General features: G+C 35.3%; 1 protein-coding gene across 1 annotated transcript; it reads left to right on the top strand.

The window, feature by feature from the left end:
- The first annotated feature begins 4850 nt into the window (after positions 1-4850).
- LOC110872161 (cleavage and polyadenylation specificity factor subunit 1) lies at positions 4851-16724 on the top strand. Its single transcript, XM_022120950.2, has 26 exons — positions 4851-5350; positions 6611-6763; positions 6885-7038; positions 7681-7813; positions 7876-8021; positions 8112-8207; positions 8723-8775; positions 9217-9348; positions 11167-11218; positions 11307-11417; positions 11483-11617; positions 11710-11838; positions 11957-12034; positions 12150-12287; positions 12400-12494; positions 12579-12760; positions 12834-13534; positions 13619-13699; positions 13764-13829; positions 13932-14009; positions 14158-14379; positions 14983-15114; positions 15283-15459; positions 15543-15728; positions 15817-16184; positions 16283-16724. Exons 1-26 carry the CDS (start codon positions 5028-5030, stop codon positions 16395-16397), a joined length of 4236 nt encoding a protein of 1411 aa, XP_021976642.1. The 5' UTR covers positions 4851-5027; the 3' UTR covers positions 16398-16724.
- The last annotated feature ends 998 nt before the right edge of the window (positions 16725-17722 follow it).

Here is a 17722-nt window from a genome sequence, read left to right as displayed (position 1 = left end):
ATCCGAAATATCCGAAAATTCGGATATCCAATTTTTCGAATATCCGAAATATCCAAAAATCTAATTTTTTTTATTTTTTATCGGATATATGAATATCCAAAACATATCTGAAACTATCCGAAATATCTGAAAATTATCCGAAATATGTGAAATATCTGAAATATCCGAAATTATCCGAAAAGTATCCGAAAATTTATATTCGGATATCCAAAACTATTCGGAATATCCAGTTCGGAATATTAAAAAAATAATAAAAAATAAAAATTAAATAACTAATGGATATTCGGATATCCGATTCGATATCTGAAATTTCGGATATCCGAAAATTCAGATACGGTTTGGATAGTGAAATCAGGTATCTGAAAATTTCGGATATCCAAAATTCGGATATCCGAATTTTGCACACCCCTAGTTACAACACACACAGCGCCACTTCACTTGTTTTGTTCTAATCTCTTATTTTCTTCAATTTCTCCATTATTTTAAGCTTTTTATTTTTGTGAGTAAATTACAAGTTTTGTCCTTTATGTTTGTCTCAAATTTCAGGCGCTATCCTTTACCTTTAAAATTGATGACTTTTGTACTTAATGTTTGAAAATGTTGCACGTTATGTCTTTTAGGGCAAACCCAGTTAGAATTTTCTGTTAAGTTATGTCATGTGCATTGCACACGAGGGTAGAGCAGTTATTTCCCCTCGGCACTTGTGTTTCCCCCTTTTAAACCCTAATAACACCCCTCAATTCATCTTCAACCCCAATTTTCATATCAATCTCTCTCCTGCTACCTATACATACACACTTCTTGTATCTATCAATCTCTAATCTCATATAATACCCATTCAATTCAAACTCTTCACTTGGGGCTTTTCTGTACCCTTCACCAATCAAATACCCACCAATTTTCATATCTTTTTATATTCAAATTTGAAAAAAATGGAGTGGACTGAAGCAAGAGCATAGAAATCAAGTTTTTTACCTAAAATTATTGGCATGAAGTCAACCCAACAAGCTTATATTGATGATTTTTGGTGTGTTGGTGGAATTAACAACGTTGTTAATGTCTCTAGTGATGAGGTTTGGGTTGATGATTTGTTAGACCTTTCTGATAAGGAATTTAGTAATCCGGATGGTGATTCGGTTGGAGAATCCTCCGAGGAGGAGTTTGCATCAGTTTCTTAGTCGGAAAATGATAGCAATTCGATGAATTCTAGTGGTTTTCGACCGCCGGCGACCTTGTGTCTCTCACCGATGACCAGCTCACCGTTCCGGTAATTTAAGATAACTTTGTTAATTGTGAGTTTTGTTGTGTGGAATATGTGATTGATTGCTTTGATTTGACACTATGATGAGTTGATGAAGATGAATGATATGATTGTTGTGAGAATTGGGTTGAGAATTTTGTTGCAGATGGTTGATTTTGGAATTAGGGTTTGGGGTTAAAGATGAATTGGGGGGTGTTATTATGGTTTTAAACGGGGGAAACACAAGTGGGGAGAGGAAATGACTGTTCTACCCTCGTGTGCAATGCATATGACATAACTTAATAGAAAATTCTAACTGGGTTTGCCCTAAAGGACATAACGTGCAACATTTTCAAACATTAAGTACAAAAGTCATCAATTTTAAAGGTAAAGGATAGTGCCTGAAATTTGAGACAAACATAAAGAACAAAACTTGTAATTTACTCTATTTTTATTTTAGAATCAAATTTGAAGAAAATAGGGCACATGATGTGTTTACTATTGAGTTTAATACTCATATTCATATGGGTATTGTGAAGATCTAATGCAAACCCACTTTGAAGTTCTGATGCCTTTTTAATCTTCAATTGTTCAAACCCATTTTGAGTCTTTATTTTGCATACACAAATGTGTGTGTGTGTGTTTGGCTGAATTGGGGATGAGGATTTGAACAAGGGTATCTAAATGCTTTAAAAATACAATACTTCATGAATTGTTGGTGAAAGTTGAAGGTTTTCCGGTTTGTGCTTGTATATTGAAGATCTAGAATTTTTCAGGTGAAGAAAACTTTAGATTTGAAGATTTGGAATTTGAAGATTGTATGTTCAAGATTTGGAATTTTGCAGATCTGGAATTTGAAGATTGTATGTTGAATATTGTAGTTTTTAAAGAGGATATTAAATTTGTTGAAAACTAGAAGTTATATCTTTTTTTTCTTTGTTTGACAACAAATTTGGATCACTGACGGACCACTGAAGTATCATCGTGCCACCAGCGTAACCACCCGATCATATCCATCTCCACTAGGCATAATGTCTATACACCAATTCAGGATGAAACCTAATAAATATGAGAAACTCCCCTGTAGGAATCGAACCCAAAACCTATTGGTCCCAAAGTCTTATCGCACCCCTAAGATGCCTCTAGGCTATAAAGCCATGGACTTATTTTGTTATGTGTTCATCCCATGTTTCATTCATAACAATAATTACAAGATAATTTGAAGATTTTTGTTAGTTTTCTTAGATCTGGAAGATGGAAATTAAAAAGTTTTGAAGATGGAAGTTATTGAATTTGTTTTGCCGATCTTATTTTCTTATTTTGTTATTGAATTTATTTTTTATTTTAATATGTGAGATTACCAAAATACCCCTTGACCTAATATTCTTAACGAAGGGACTCAAAGTGTAGCGTTTTTCATAGGGCAGGACTGAGGAGACAAATTTTTCATTTTAGGGACTCACGTTAATCCCAACCATAAACCACAGGGATGCAAATTACATTTTACTCCAAATTAAAATTGCATATTTCCCCTTTTTTATTAAAAGAGTAAAGTATAGTTTCAGTCCCAGGGGGTTTACACCCAATCGCAGGTTCAACCTTCATTTGAAAAAAATTCAACAGTCGTCCCTGTGGTTGTCAATTTGAATCAATCAGGTCCCTTCTTACATTTTATGTTAGTCAACAATTAGTCGGGGTATTGTTGTCTTTTTACTTAGAAAATGAAGGGCAATATCATCATTTCGTATTTTGTAACCCAATATAGCAGATACCATCCCCCTCAAAGTCCCAAATTAAACAATTCAGTCCTCCCATCTCCTCCATCTTCTCCAAAATCTCATATTAGCAGCAACAGACTGCATTGTAGGGGGTTTGACTGCAACCTTTGCAATAAGCACCGACCCATCAACTAGCACTCTTGAAATCCATAGATGTCCATAAAAAAATAACCATAGATATGTAAGGCAAAAGACTTGGCGGAGTACCTTAGATCTTCCTGAGACATGATAACTTGTTTCTTGCCATCCCGGGGATGTATTCCAACCTGGTATCTTCTGAGAGATGATAACTTGTTTCTTAACATATGGACTAGGAGTATCATGAATTTTGTCATCCGACCCAACATCAGCATTAGAATGCATATGCTGGGAAACAGAGGGGCCACCCCCTTCCAAACTTGAGCATAATCCAATTGGTGGCCAGCCTTGGGCATTACAAGATTTCCCACTACCGGAAGGTTTAGCGTCAAATAGAAACCTGATGGTTTTGGTGCCAAAATCCTCCCATCGTTTCCCACCTCATTGCAACCGCCACTTTGGGGTTGACGGTGCTCGACCATAGACACAACATCCCCAACATATTGGTACAAGAACAAAGGGTTCCCCATTTGCTTGATTTCAGATATTTGGATAACTAAGGGTTGGGTTTTTTGCCCTGATTCACGGTACTTGTTAAATAAGGGGATGGAAATAAGAAGGATTCAGGTTAATAGAAGGCTCATGAGGTCAATTAAGTTGGGAATCATGATGATAATCCCCAACATTTGATGGAATCATGGCTAAAGATAAGGTATACGACTGGAAATAGGATGAACGAATAGGATGGTGAGTGGTAGTTGAGATTGTGGTGGTGGGTTGTAAGTTATAGAGATTACAAAGAAGACAACACTAATTCGATTTGCAATTTCGGTCCTATGGGGCATTAAGGTCTTTTAACAGAAATCCCAACATTCAATTAAGTTAGTGGGAGGGACCTGGTTGTGAGGAATTGACAACCACAGGGGCTGGACTGTTTAATTTTTTCAAATGAGAGCTGAACCTTTGATTGGGTGTAAACCTCAAGTACTAAACTGTACTTTACTCTTATTAAAAATTTTAAACATGACAAACTTGTCCTTTCAACCATCTCTTATTTCCCATACTAACTATCCCCCCTCTCTCTCTTGATCTCGACACTTCTTGAAATATGGTTATAATAGAAATATAAATACTATACCCATGGTTTAATAAGAGGAACAAAACCTCAAAATATATGTAAGAGCATCTCTATGGAAAGCATCAAAACGTCAACCCCACGTTATCACCTATTCAATTTACCATTTTTCACAACAAAAAGTAGTAAAAACTACAACCTCTTCCTTTCCTCGCATCTCACACATTCCATCATATCCAGATAGGGCACCACAAAAGTATCTAAATCGTCTAAGGTTGTCACATAGGCTTAAAAGTGCTCTAAACAACACCCATTCTGGATGCTTTAAGAGCAACTGAAGCCTAATAAACGCTAGCCACACCACAATATGCATGAGTTAATTTTCTCACAACAAAGAATAACTCTATTAAAGAAAAAAACCCTCTCTAAAGCACCCCTTTACAATAAGACTATCGGGTGTGTTGTGCTGGCGTGGCTAGAGATGGACAACGTTGAACACCGCCCTCGTGTGGGCGTGGCCACAACATAGTTAGGGTGGTGTGTAGACCTCCACAACGCAGAGGTTTGACGTGAAAATCGAGTAAAAAATGATACCGCGTCGCTAAGGTTAGTCACGTGAAAATGAAACCACACCCGATAGACCGAGAGGCTAGTCATGTAATTTCCTCCTCTCTATTCGTTTTCCGTACAAATCCAAATCACAATCACATCGTTCTTCCTGCTCAAACCAACCACTGAAAGAGGTTTAAGCCTTTTTCAAAACCCTAACTCTCAACAAACCAATCCTCCATCTCTGAACCAAATCAAACGCTAACTCTGAACAAACCACCGCACGAGGACACATTTCAGCTACAAAATGAGCTACGCAGCATACAAATTGATGCACCCACCCACCGGGATCGACAACTGCGCTTCAGGATTCATCACGCATTCTCCGGCCGACTTTCCGCCCCGCATTCAGACCGAAGATATCGACTCCGTGTGGTCCGCCACACCAACACCAGCTGCCGCTCCTATTCCTAACCTCATTGTCACCGCCGCAAACGTTCTAGAAGTTTATACAGTTAGGGTTTTGGAAGACGGTAATAAGGATTCGGTTACGGTAGCTCAACCGCAGCAGCGTGGTGGTCTCATGGCTGGCCTTTCTGGTGCTTCCTTAGAACTTGTTTGTAGTTACAGGTAATGTTTTTCTATGTAAATAAGTTAAATTTGGATTGAAATTTAGTAATTAGTTGGGTATTCTTTTGGAGATTAGTTAATTATTGCTGTTTTTCATTGCTCTTCATTCATCTTAGAAGATAGCATAGTTATTAAAAGCGTTAAGCGCACTCAAGGCGCATAGGCCTCGCCTGGGGCCTAGGCGCAAGGCGCAAAAATGGCGTGGGCCTGAAAAAAAAGTGTACAACAAAAAAAACATAAAATATTTTTGTTATAATAGAAAATTAATACTATTCTTCAAATAAAATAAACTAAAGCTATTATATAACATTTAATATCGTCTATTTAGTACCAAAAGTTATAAAAGGCTAGTTTATTAGTGTAGAAAAGTAGTTTCGTTAGATAAAAGTAGAAATCTAGCTAGAATTTTGCCAGAATTTAGAGAATTTGGCCGAAAACACTCAAGAATCTAGGAATCTCGCCGGAACCTGCACATGAACCATCACTTGGAGAATTAAAGCGCAATTGCCTTGACTTAAAGCGCAATTGCCTCGCCTCGCTAGGAAATTGGGCCTAGGCGCAAGAGGCGATAGCTTTTAACAACTATGGAAGATAGCTGCATTTGCTGAAATAATCGTTTATGAATATAGTACAATTATAATACTTATACTGTTAAGTAATACTGCATACTAGAAAAATTTAAGTTATCTATGTATCTCAAGGAAGAAGTATGTTTCATTGTTATGGAAAATGAATAATCATTGATCGCTAAGAACACAGACGCCCAATGGCCTGACTGACCGGGGATTAGGCATCTTTATATTAGTAATGTGAGGCAAAAACTCTCAGTAGTACATGTGTGTTGAATAACATACATAACAAGGGTATCATATAAACGATAACGTGCAATCTGAAATCTGAATAACAGAACAACAATCTTAGGCAGTGTTCGTTTCGTGGAATGTAATGGAATTGGAATTTTCATTTGAAATCTCATAATGTGTTTGGTTGGTATAATTATCAATGGGACTGGAGTCTAAAATATGTACCTTGTACCTAGAAAGAAGGACGATTTAAATTCAATTCTAATTCCTTCTTTAGTTAAAACAAACAACATAAGGAATGAAATCTACATTCCAATTTCATAATTAGAATCTGTTTCATTATGTGAAAGTGAAACGAACGCTACCTTAAAAGGTAGAATGAAATGTCTTCTAGGCTGGAACATGAGAAAGAAGTAAGAGTGTGATGCTGCCTGTAAAACTATATTTTGTATTACAGGTTGCATGGTAATGTGGAATCAGTAGGTGTGCTGTCTTCTGGAGCAGAGGACCGGACAAGTGGCAGAAGAAGAGATTCTATCATCTTAACTTTTCGCGATGCAAAAATCTCAGTTTTAGAATTTGATGATTCAGTTTATGGACTTCGTACAAGGCGAGTTAAACCTATTTATCAGAACACAAGTTATATTGTATACAACTGTTTATCTAGTCCTGAATTGGACCATATTAACATGGTGTTGTGTAATAATTTACCAAGTTTTCTTTTATTTTAGTTCAATGCACTGCTTTGAGGGCCCACAGTGGCTTCATTTGAAAAAAGGCAGAGAAAGTTTTGCCAGAGGGCCGTTAATCAAAGCCGATCCTCTGGGCAGGTGTGCAGGAGTGCTTGTTTATGGTCTACAGATGATAATGCTTAAAGCTGCTGAGGTCTTGCCTGCTACTTATATTTTATCTTTGCATTGCTACTTATATGAATTCAAAATACAACCACATTCTGACACACTATTCTACTTGGTAGAATTGTTTAAATAACAAAATGACTTTGAGCTTTGTGACTGAAGTTTTTTGAATGCTTTGAGTCAATGATTCAAACTACAGTTCTGTTAGCTACTGTTTAGTTAATCATTATCTTGTATGATAATTTTTTTCTATTGTTCACATGGCAACATAGTTGTCAATAGCGATCGTAGTGCGCTACATAGCGTATAGGTCTAGTGTCGCTATTAGGGTTGTAGCGATGGATAGCGAGAATAGCGACACTTTTTTTTAATATAAATAGCAATTAAATATAGCTATAAAATAGCTGGATTTTAGGTTTTTGTTAAATGTACATGTAAAATAGCATATATACCAGGGTATTTTGATATAATATACATATAAAATTTTAAAAAAATTCTAGTGTATCGCTATTCGCTATGTAGCATATAGGTACCTTATCACTATTTGTCGCTATTCGAAGTTAACAACTATGCATGCCAAAGCTCTATTATACTCTATGTAATGTGCTTTGTGTAGGATGTTTTGTTGATACAATAAAGTATAAGATTATTATTTTATTTTGGATGTTAGGCTGGTGGTCTGGTGGGTGATGATGGTGGTTCTAGTAGCGGGGGCTCAGTTTCTGCACGTATACAATCATCGTATATGATTAGTTTACGAGATCTTGATGTCAAGCATGTCAAAGATTTTATATTTGTTCATGGTGAGAAGTTCATATATGTTTATGTATATATATGCTGTTTGTTGATAACATTGAGTTTATAGGTTACATTGAACCGGTGTTGGTGATTCTTCATGAGAAAGAACTCACTTGGGCTGGGCGGCTCCCATATAAGCATCATACTTGCGTAATTTCTGCACTAAGTATCAGTACCACTTTGAAGCAGCATCCACTCATATGGTCTGCCACTGTAAGTTCTTATTACTACTCAAATAGCACACAACTCATATTTTTCTTTTAGATAGATTAGTTGATGCCGTATATTGTTTTTTCATATCAGAATCTTCCACATGATGCCTATAAGCTTCTTGCTGTGCCATCTCCAATCGGTGGAGTTGTTGTAGTTTGTGCAAATACTATTCATTATCATAGCCAGGTATATCTTTTTCACTACAATCCTTGGTTTAAAAAAGCGCGCCTTAAGCGCGAAGCGCACCTAGGCGCAAAGTAGATCGCCTTGTGTGACATAAGGCACAGGGTGTACAAGAAGCGCAGTTGAGGCGCGCTTTTTAGGGGGAAAATCGACATAAGGCGCAGCTGAGGCGCGCGCTTTTTGTACATGGAGTGTTTCTATGCTTCTGAGTGTTGTACAACAGGCTTTTTATGCTGTACATTTATGTTTTTTTCATTTTAAAACATATATAAAGCTTAATTATAGCTAAATCATAGGTATTGGATGCTAAACACTTATGGGATATATAAAATAAATTATATAATCACTTTGCACTTCGCGTACGAAAAGCTCACCGCTTTTGCGCTTAGCTTTTTAAAAATTGGTTTTAGGCCTCATCGCTTTTGTGTGCTTCCCGCTTTTTTAAACCAAGCTACAATCAGAAAAGTTCTTCTAGTAGTTGCAATAAATCTCTTATAGTATGCTTCTATCTTGTCCAGTCGGCATCGTGCATATTGGCTTTAAATAATTATGCTGCTCCCGTGGATAGCAGGTCTGTTTTAATTTCATCTTTAACTCTTTACTATTTTCTTTTTCTATCTATTTTTCTTCAAATAGTTAGAATTACTGAATGCAACTAAACGAATGGTGAAAAGACAACCTGTTTTGAATTACTTGCATGTGGTGTAGTAGGGGTTCTAGTGTTCTACAAAGCAGAATGTATACAAACTGCTGCTATTAAAGCCATATGCAAAATGGGAGGTTACAAATAAGATAAAGTATTAGAAAGATTCTATTGAGATGCATATAAACACACACACATATACATACACAATTACCTGCATCACATAAGTATGTGAGTCTGTGTCTGCATATACGCTTTTTGTAATGCCCTCTTAGCTTTTACATCAGTGTTTGCTTATTGCTGTGAATTTTGATGTTACATAGTATCTTGCACGCAACATCAAGTGATGTAGCCATTTTTGTTTTATAGTCAAGAAATGTCAAGATCAAGTTTTAGCGTGGAGCTTGATGCTGCAAATGCAACTTGGTTATCAAATGATGTTGCCATGCTGTCAACAAAATCTGGAGAACTACTCTTGCTGACACTTGTTCATGATGGGCGGTGTGTAACCTTCACTCTGTTGTGTTTTTATCTTTGCATTTGTTATAAATTATATAAATTACAATATAGCTGCTTTATATATAGTTCATTAGTTGCCTTGTAGCAATTTTCAAGAAGTTACAACTTAGTTTTGCACATAGTTATTAAAGGCGCTAAGCGCACTCAAGGCGCATAGGCCTCGCCTGGGGCCTAGGCGCAAAGCGCAAAAAAAGCGAGGGCCTGAGAAAAATTAAGCGCATAATGAAAAAAAGTTAAAAATATATTATGTATTAGAAAAAGAATACTATCTATACTATATAATAAAAGAAACCACTTTGGGGACACATGTCACTCATTGGAGCCATCTATTTTTTAGCATATTAAAATTAAATAAATATTTAAAATTAAATAATTATTTATGAGATATACGTAGAGATATACTATTTAATATATATAATTATAAGATATACGTAGAGATATAGTATAGATTAAAAACTTATTTAGAAAATATACTATTAATATTAAATTATTATTTTTATAATATATTTCCTTAGATATAGGAATAAGTTACATTATAGTTTTATTATATTATAGTTTTATTATATCGTAGAGAGATTTTATTTTAATATTTACGTTTATACTTTTACATCCAAATTTAGGTAACATATTTAAATCGTCTATGACTCTTTATAATCAGTAATATGTTTTAAATATATTTATTTTAAATTAAATATTATATAATTTTTAAATATGTTTTATAAAAATAAAAAAATATGACTTAAGATGTAATTTTAAGGAGAGAAAAATTATTATTATTTAATAGGAGAGAAAATGCAGGAAATCAAAATCTGAAATTAATCAGAACTCAACTCGTGTATTACACGAGGTTTTTTAAAGATATAAGTTTTTATTATTTACTATATAAAATTACATTTATTCAACCCGTGTAACACACGGGGTTTTTTAAGATACAACTTTTTTTATCATTTACTATACAAAATTACATTTATCCAACCCGTGTAATACATGAGGTATTTAAAAATATAATTTTTTATTATTTGATATATAAATTCAACCCGTGTAATACACGGGGTTTTTTAAAGATGTAACTTTTTTTTTTATAAATTACTATACAAAATTACATTTATACAACCTGTGTAATACATGAGTTTTTAAAAATATAACTTTCTTTTATTATTTGATATATAAAATTAGATTTATTCAACCGTACAATACACGCGGTTTTTTAAATATATAAATAATTTATTATTTAGTATTTTTTTTTCATTATTTGATGTATAAATTATATTTATTCAACCTGTACAACAATACAAGGGGTTTTTAAAGATATAACTTTTTATTTTTTAGTATATAAAATTATATGTATTCAGTCCATGTAATAAACAAAGTTTTTAAAGATATATTATTTTATTATTTACTATATAAATTCACATTTATTCAGCCCGTGTAATACACGGGGTTCTAATCTAGTTCTTCAAATAAAATAAACAAAATGTATTATATAAAACTATATGTCATCTATTTAGAACCAAAAATTCTAAAAATATTAGTGTAGAAAAGTAGTTTTCCTTGGATAAAAGTAGAAATCTGGCTAGAATCTTGTCGGAATTTAGAGAATTTGGCCGGAAACTATCCGGAATCTAGGAATCTCGCCGGAATGTGCGCCGAACCATCACCTGGAGAATTAAAGCGCATATTCCTCGACTTAAAGCGCAACTGCCTCGCCTCGCCTGAAAATGGGCCTAGGCGCAAGAGGCGATGGCTTTTAACAAGTATGGGTTTGCATGTGTGACCACATTTTGAGCTTCATTTTTTCAGGATTGTGCAGAAACTTGATCTTTCCAAGTCAAAGGCTTCCGTATTAACTTCGGTAAGCAATTATTCAAACATTAAAGAAGACTTGATGTTTCTCAATAGTTGTAGGCTATCCAATATAAAACAAGTATGTATTCTTACAGGGAATCACCACTGTTGGAAGCTCTTTCTTTTTTCTTGGGAGTCGTCTAGGAGATAGTTTGCTTGTGCAGTTCCATTGTGGAGCAGGATCCTCTATGGGTCCAAAGGAAGAGGTTTGCGTTTCGCTTTTTAGTTATTGTTATTATTTAAATCACTAATTTGTTACTTCATCTTGAAGGTTGGTGATATTGAAGGCGATCTTCCATCAACTAAACGACTAAGAAGATCTTCCTCTGATGCTTTGCAAGATATGGCAAATGATGATGAACTTTCATTGTATGGCTCGGATCTCAACAACGCACAGTCATCCCAGGCAAATTTTTTTCTACATTTTCAATTCAACTTGGTTCTAAATATGTTCTATTAACTGAACGATTGTAATAAATCTTCTTCCGAATGATTCAGAAAACGTTCTCGTTTACTGTGAGGGATTCTTTGATTAATGTTGGTCCATTGAAAGACTTCTCCTATGGTATGCGTATGAATACCGATCCAAATGCAACAGGGGTTGCTAAACAAAGTAATTATGAACTTGTAAGTTGTCTCTTTGACCATGATAATTGCTTTCGTTTCTGTTTTTTTTGGCTATTGATACATCAAGTCTACATTATTTTATTGTTATTGATTATTATTATATCTGAAATGTTTTTAGGTATGCTGTTCTGGCCATGGAAAGAACGGTTCTCTCTGCGTGCTTCAGCGGTCTATTCGTCCAGAAATTATCACCCAAGTATGTCCATTTACGTAATTCTCTTTTAAGAGGTTTAGTTATATCTTTTATTTTTATTGTACTATGTGAATTTACTATGCAATTTCAAACTGTCAACATTTGTTGTATATTATAGGAATCTATACCAGGCTGTAAGGGGCTTTGGACTGTCTATCACAAAAGTTCACGCAATCAAGCTGAACATTCAAAAACAGCAACTGAAGATGAAGAATATCATGCGTATTTAATTATCAGTTTGGAAAGTCGGACAATGGTATTTATGTTTCACATTACATGTTTATTTCTCTCTCTCTCTTTTTTTTTTTTTTTTTTTTTAATCTAAACAGATAGTAAGTAATATGGTGGTGTTCCTATTATGTGTGCAGGTGTTACAGACAGTAAGTAATCTTGAGGAGGTGACAGAAAATGTGGATTATTTTGTTCAAGGAAGTACCATTTACGTTGGGAATCTTTTTGGAAGGTGAACCTATACTTTTGCAGTGATATGTTTTAATTGTCTTTCAAGGAAGGACCACTTTTACCAAGTTTGTTGCATTTTGATTAGGAGGCGAGTGATACAAGTGTACTCTCGTGGTGCTCGGATTCTTGATGGTGCTTTCATGACTCAAGATTTAAGCTTTCGAGCTACAAATTCAGAAGCTGCTATGACCGTGTCATCTGTCTCCATTGCTGATCCTTACGTATTATTAATGATGACTGATGGAAGTATTCAGCTTCTTGTTGGAGGTACTTTCATCATGTCAACTATCTTCTTTTACCACTGTTTACAACGTACGTACGTAACGATTCATGCTTGCAGACCCCTCCACGTGCACCATGAGCATCAACAATCTAGCATCATTTCAGACCTCTAAGAAATCAATAACCGCCTGTACACTTTATCACGATAGAGGAACAGAACCATGGCTTAGAAAAACAAGTACTGATGCGTGGCTTTTGACCGGTGTCAGTGAAGCAGCAGTTGAAGGACCTGATCCTGATCAGGGTGATATCTACTGTGTGATTTGTTACGAAAGTGGGACCCTTGAAATATACGATGTTCCCAACTTCTCTTGTGTTTTTTCTGTCGATAGCTTTGTGTCAGGAAGACTTTTTATTGGAGATAACTTATTCCAAGAATCTTCCGATGATTCTCAGAAATTATCTCAAAACATGAAGGTTGTTGAATTGGCTATGCATAGGTGGCATGGAGAAAATAGCCGCCCGTTTCTTTTTGGAATATTGACTGACGGAACCATTCTTTGTTATCATGCATACATGTATGAAGAAGGTTCAGAAAATGCTTCTAAAAGTCAACCAGTTAATACTTCAAGGCTTAAAAATCTTAGATTTTCACGCGTTTCTTTGGATACATACACAAGAGAAGAGATGTCAGCAGAAACCCATTTTCCCCGAATAACAATGTTTAAAAACGTTGGCGGGTGCCCGGGTTTCTTTCTATCGGGCTCAAGGCCCGCTTGGTTCATGAAGTTCAGAGAACGTATTCGAATTCATCCACAGGTCAGGTTACTTTCTCTGTAGGTCAAAATCGCTTCTGTATGTTATTTGTATCCTCACTCACTGTGTTTCACATTTTATTTACAGCTTTGTGATGGACCAATTATCGCCTTTACAGTTCTTCATAACGTGTACTGTAACCATGGGTTCATTTATGTAACCTCACAGGTCGGTTAGTTTAGTACTTTTTCTTATTATATTTCATCTTCTGACATGTTGAATGCGTGAATAGGGTACGTTGAAGATCTGCCAACTTCCATCTTTGTCAGCATATGACAATTATTGGCCAGTACAAAAGGTCATTTGTTTTGACGTATAGTTTTGTTGTATTGCTGTCAAGTCAAACGACTTGTTTGACCTTTGACGTACAAACTGTTGAAATTCATTTGTGCTTGGACAGATCCCATTGAAGGCCACTCCGCATCAAGTAACATACTTTGCTGAGAAGAACCTATACCCGCTTATTGTTTCTGTTCCTGTGAGTAGATTCTTTGGTTGACCATTAATATAATAATGTGTTCTATTTCAAACTTTCATAATTACATTATGACAAATATTATTATTATTATTAATAGAGTATAAAAGATGAACCAAATAATTCCAGTTTTCATATTGGCTCTTTGCAGGTCTCAAAGCCTATAAATCAAGTGCTATCAACTCTGGTTGATCAAGAATCTGGCCACCAAATCGAGCATGATAATTTAAACCTTGATGGTACTTATACTGTTGAAGAATTCGAGGTTAGAATTTTGGAACCAGAGAGTTCTGGAGGGCCATGGCAAACAAAAGGAACGATTCACATGCAAACTTCTGAGAATGCGTTAACTGTCAGAGTGGTTACATTATCTGTAAGTTGCTTTCGGATTAGGATCAAATACAAAGGATCTCAATTGTAAGAAGGGTACAAAGGCTCTTAAAAAAAACCCACTACAAAAAAAAAAAAAAAAAAACTTAAACATCCACCACCACCAAAAACCTAAACCCCCGCCCCCCCATTTTTTTTTGCCGAGGGGGTGGGGGTGGGTGTTTAGTTTTTTTTAGGTTTTTTTTTTTTTTGGGGGGGGGGGTGGTGTTAGGTTTTTTTTAGGTTTTTGGGGGTGGGAGGGGGGTTAGGTTTTTTGGGGTTTTTTTTTGGTGAGGTATAGTTTTTTTTTTTTTTTTTTTTTGCCGGGTGTGGGGGGGGGGGGGTTTAGGTTTTTGGGTGGTGGTGGTGGGGGGTTTAGGTTTTTGGGTGGGGGTGGGTGTTTAGGTTTTGGTTGGTGATGTAGTGGGTTTAATTTTAGGTTATTGGACACTTGTCACTCTATAAATCCTTCTTACACTTCTTACAATTAGGAGCCTTTGTAGAATAACTTGACCCAGTTGCTTTCATTTCAGTCATTATTTATATGTATTTATTATACTTATTTATACTTATTATTGTTGTTTTTAATTGTTTTGGAATGAGGTAGAATACAACAACAAGAGAGAATGAAACTCTTTTGGCAATTGGGACTGCCTATGTGCAAGGGGAAGATGTAGCTGCAAGAGGACGTGTTCTTTTGTTCTCAGTTGAAAATAGCACCGAGAATTCACCGGCAAAGGTAACTTGATTATTGTTATCTTATTTTAGGATTTAATATTATTTTCAGTTTTTATAAAATTTAATGTACCCATTCGACCTCCTGAATCAACCTTTTCTTTAGTATATAGGTCAAAAATGTATATTTGGCATTATAATTCATTCATTTAATGTTTTTGTTTTTTGTTAGGTCACCGAGGTCTACTCAAAGGAAATGAAAGGTGCCATATCAGCATTAGCTTCTATTCAAGGTTATCTATTAGTTGCTTCAGGCCCAAAAGTTATCCTACACAAGTGGACCGGTTCTGAGTTGAACGGTGTTGCTTTTTTCGATGCCCCACCACTTTATGTAGTCAGCTTAAATATTGTGAGTCATCATCTTTTACTTCGCATTTTGATCTCAATCAGTTTATTTATATTTACTTGATTTGATGGTGGTTATCTTTTTAGGTCAAGAATTTTATTCTGATTGGAGATATTCACAAAAGCATTTATTTCTTAAGTTGGAAAGAAAACGGATCTCAGTTGACTTTACTGGCTAAGGATTTTGGCTCTCTGGACTGCTTTGCAACAGAGTTTCTGATCGACGGGAGCACTCTTAGCCTGATGGTTTCCGATGACCAAAAGAATGTGCAGGTTAGCACTTCTTGTATTGTATGTTCTCTTTTAATTGTTTTATAAAGTGGTTCGGCTAAATATATTTACCTGTTGTTGTAACTACCAGATATTTTATTATGCACCAAAAGTGTCGGAAAGCTGGAAAGGACAGAAACTACTTTCACGGGCCGAGTTTCATGTGGGGGCACATGTGACTAAATTTCTCCGGTTACAGATGCTTCCAGCTTCTTCTACTGGTTCTGATAAAACAAACCGTTTCGCCCTTGTGTTTGGAACCCTAGATGGCAGCATTGGGTGTATTGCACCGCTTGATGAACTAACATTCCGTAGGCTCCAATCACTGCAGAAAAAACTTGTAGATGCTGTTCCTCATGTTGCTGGATTAAATCCCAGATCTTTCCGCCAGTTCCATTCCAATGGAAAGGCTCACCGCCCCGGGCCCGACAGCATAGTGGACTGTGAGCTGCTGTGTCAGTAAGTTTCTTCAACCTCTTCTTCACTTATCAAGGGCATATCTGTCAAATCATATAGTGAGTGTTTTTTTTTTTTTTTTTTTTTTTTTGTGTGTGCAGTTATGATATGCTCCCATTTGAGCATCAGCATGAAATTGCTAACCAGATTGGGACGACGCGATCACAGATCATTTCAAATTTGAATGACCTGGCACTTGGTACTAGCTTCTTGTGAAGTATAAGCAAGTGATGCATGAATGTTGTGCCATCTAATCATGTGGGTTTCATTTAGGGTTCATGAGCATGTGTAATTTGACAAGTTTTCATTTGGAACATTAAGAAATGTATATAGAGTTTATGGTTTCTGGAGAACCAAAAACCAACAGGCGTTTGCGCATTCCTGGCGGCACAGGGTGGTGGTTTGGTGGTTCCAGAGATGCCATCATTGTTCTTGTAGTTTGCCCCTTTATCTCTCTCTAGGGTTTTCCTTTTTATATGGATTTAGTGAAATTGATTTTAATTTGTGTTTCGTGGATAGCAAGTAGCGAAAAGAGTTGTAACACACTTGGGAATTACTGTGAACTATTTCCTTTTTTTTTTTTTTTTTTTATGAAAATGATTTAAAAAGGAAATGTTACGCCTTTTACATCAAGGCCTTTTACATCTATGATTTAACAAAAGAATAAATAAAAATAAAAAATAACTAACTAACAATTTAAAACCTGAAACTTTGGTATGTTATAAAACGAGTGTTGATGTGCTATTAACATTGGCCATGTGATCGGTGGAATTAAACTTTTAAGACAAAATTACAAGAATAGTTCTAATGTGGTGTATTTCAAGACAAATGAGTGTTCATGTCATAAAATCCCAATTTTAAAAATTTTCTTCAACGATCCTAACTTATAAGAATTTAACCCCCGTTGATCCTCTTATACCATATAAGAATTTGGTCTTCTCAATAGATTCAAATAACGTTTATCTTACATTATCATTTGCTTCGTTTAGTCGCAACGCGTGACATCAACAAATCTAGTCATTATTATCTAGACCGATTATGAATAATTGAATGGGTCTTCTATTTCCACACCCCTATAATCTTATTTTCACATCCCTATTTGTATATGGGCCGTATATACTTATACGGGCCGTATAGAATGTTCATGCACAGAATTTAATGAGTTGAATGTTTTTTTTATTTTTATATGTATACGGGACGTATATTATATACGGGTCGTATACATACTTGCATATTGTTTCGAAGGTTGGACAAGGGTTTTTAGTTTTGAAATCTGTATACGGGTCGTATAATGTTATACGGCCCGTATAGAAAGTTTAATTTTTTGTTGAAATCGGGAAACCGTTTAATAAGTTTTGTAAATTTTAAAATAGTGTTGTATATATCGGATTATGTTACGAGTTTGTAGTTAAACGTATTTATTATGTTTAATAAGTTTCCTCTTTGTAAAACGATAAATATGTATAGAAAAGTTAATTTTTTGTTGCAATCGGGAAACCGTTTAATAAATTTTGAAAATTTTAAAATAGTGTTTTATATAT

Source organism: Helianthus annuus, chromosome 13, assembly GCF_002127325.2.
Source record: "Helianthus annuus cultivar XRQ/B chromosome 13, HanXRQr2.0-SUNRISE, whole genome shotgun sequence".
NCBI lineage: Eukaryota > Viridiplantae > Streptophyta > Magnoliopsida > Asterales > Asteraceae > Helianthus > Helianthus annuus.
The sequence above is the reverse complement of the archived record's forward strand: the minus strand, read 5'-3'. Positions and strand labels throughout refer to the sequence as shown.

Bases quoted from the DNA above. Each gene is read 5' to 3' on its own strand.
- LOC110872161 (XM_022120950.2), top strand. From the start codon at position 5,028: ATGAGCTACGCAGCATACAAATTGATGCACCCACCCACCGGGATCGAC. The intron at 12,761-12,833 runs GTACTTTCATCA...TCATGCTTGCAG, and splicing joins TATTCAGCTTCTTGTTGGAG to ACCCCTCCACGTGCACCATG. The intron at 13,535-13,618 runs GTCAGGTTACTT...TTTTATTTACAG, and splicing joins GTATTCGAATTCATCCACAG to CTTTGTGATGGACCAATTAT.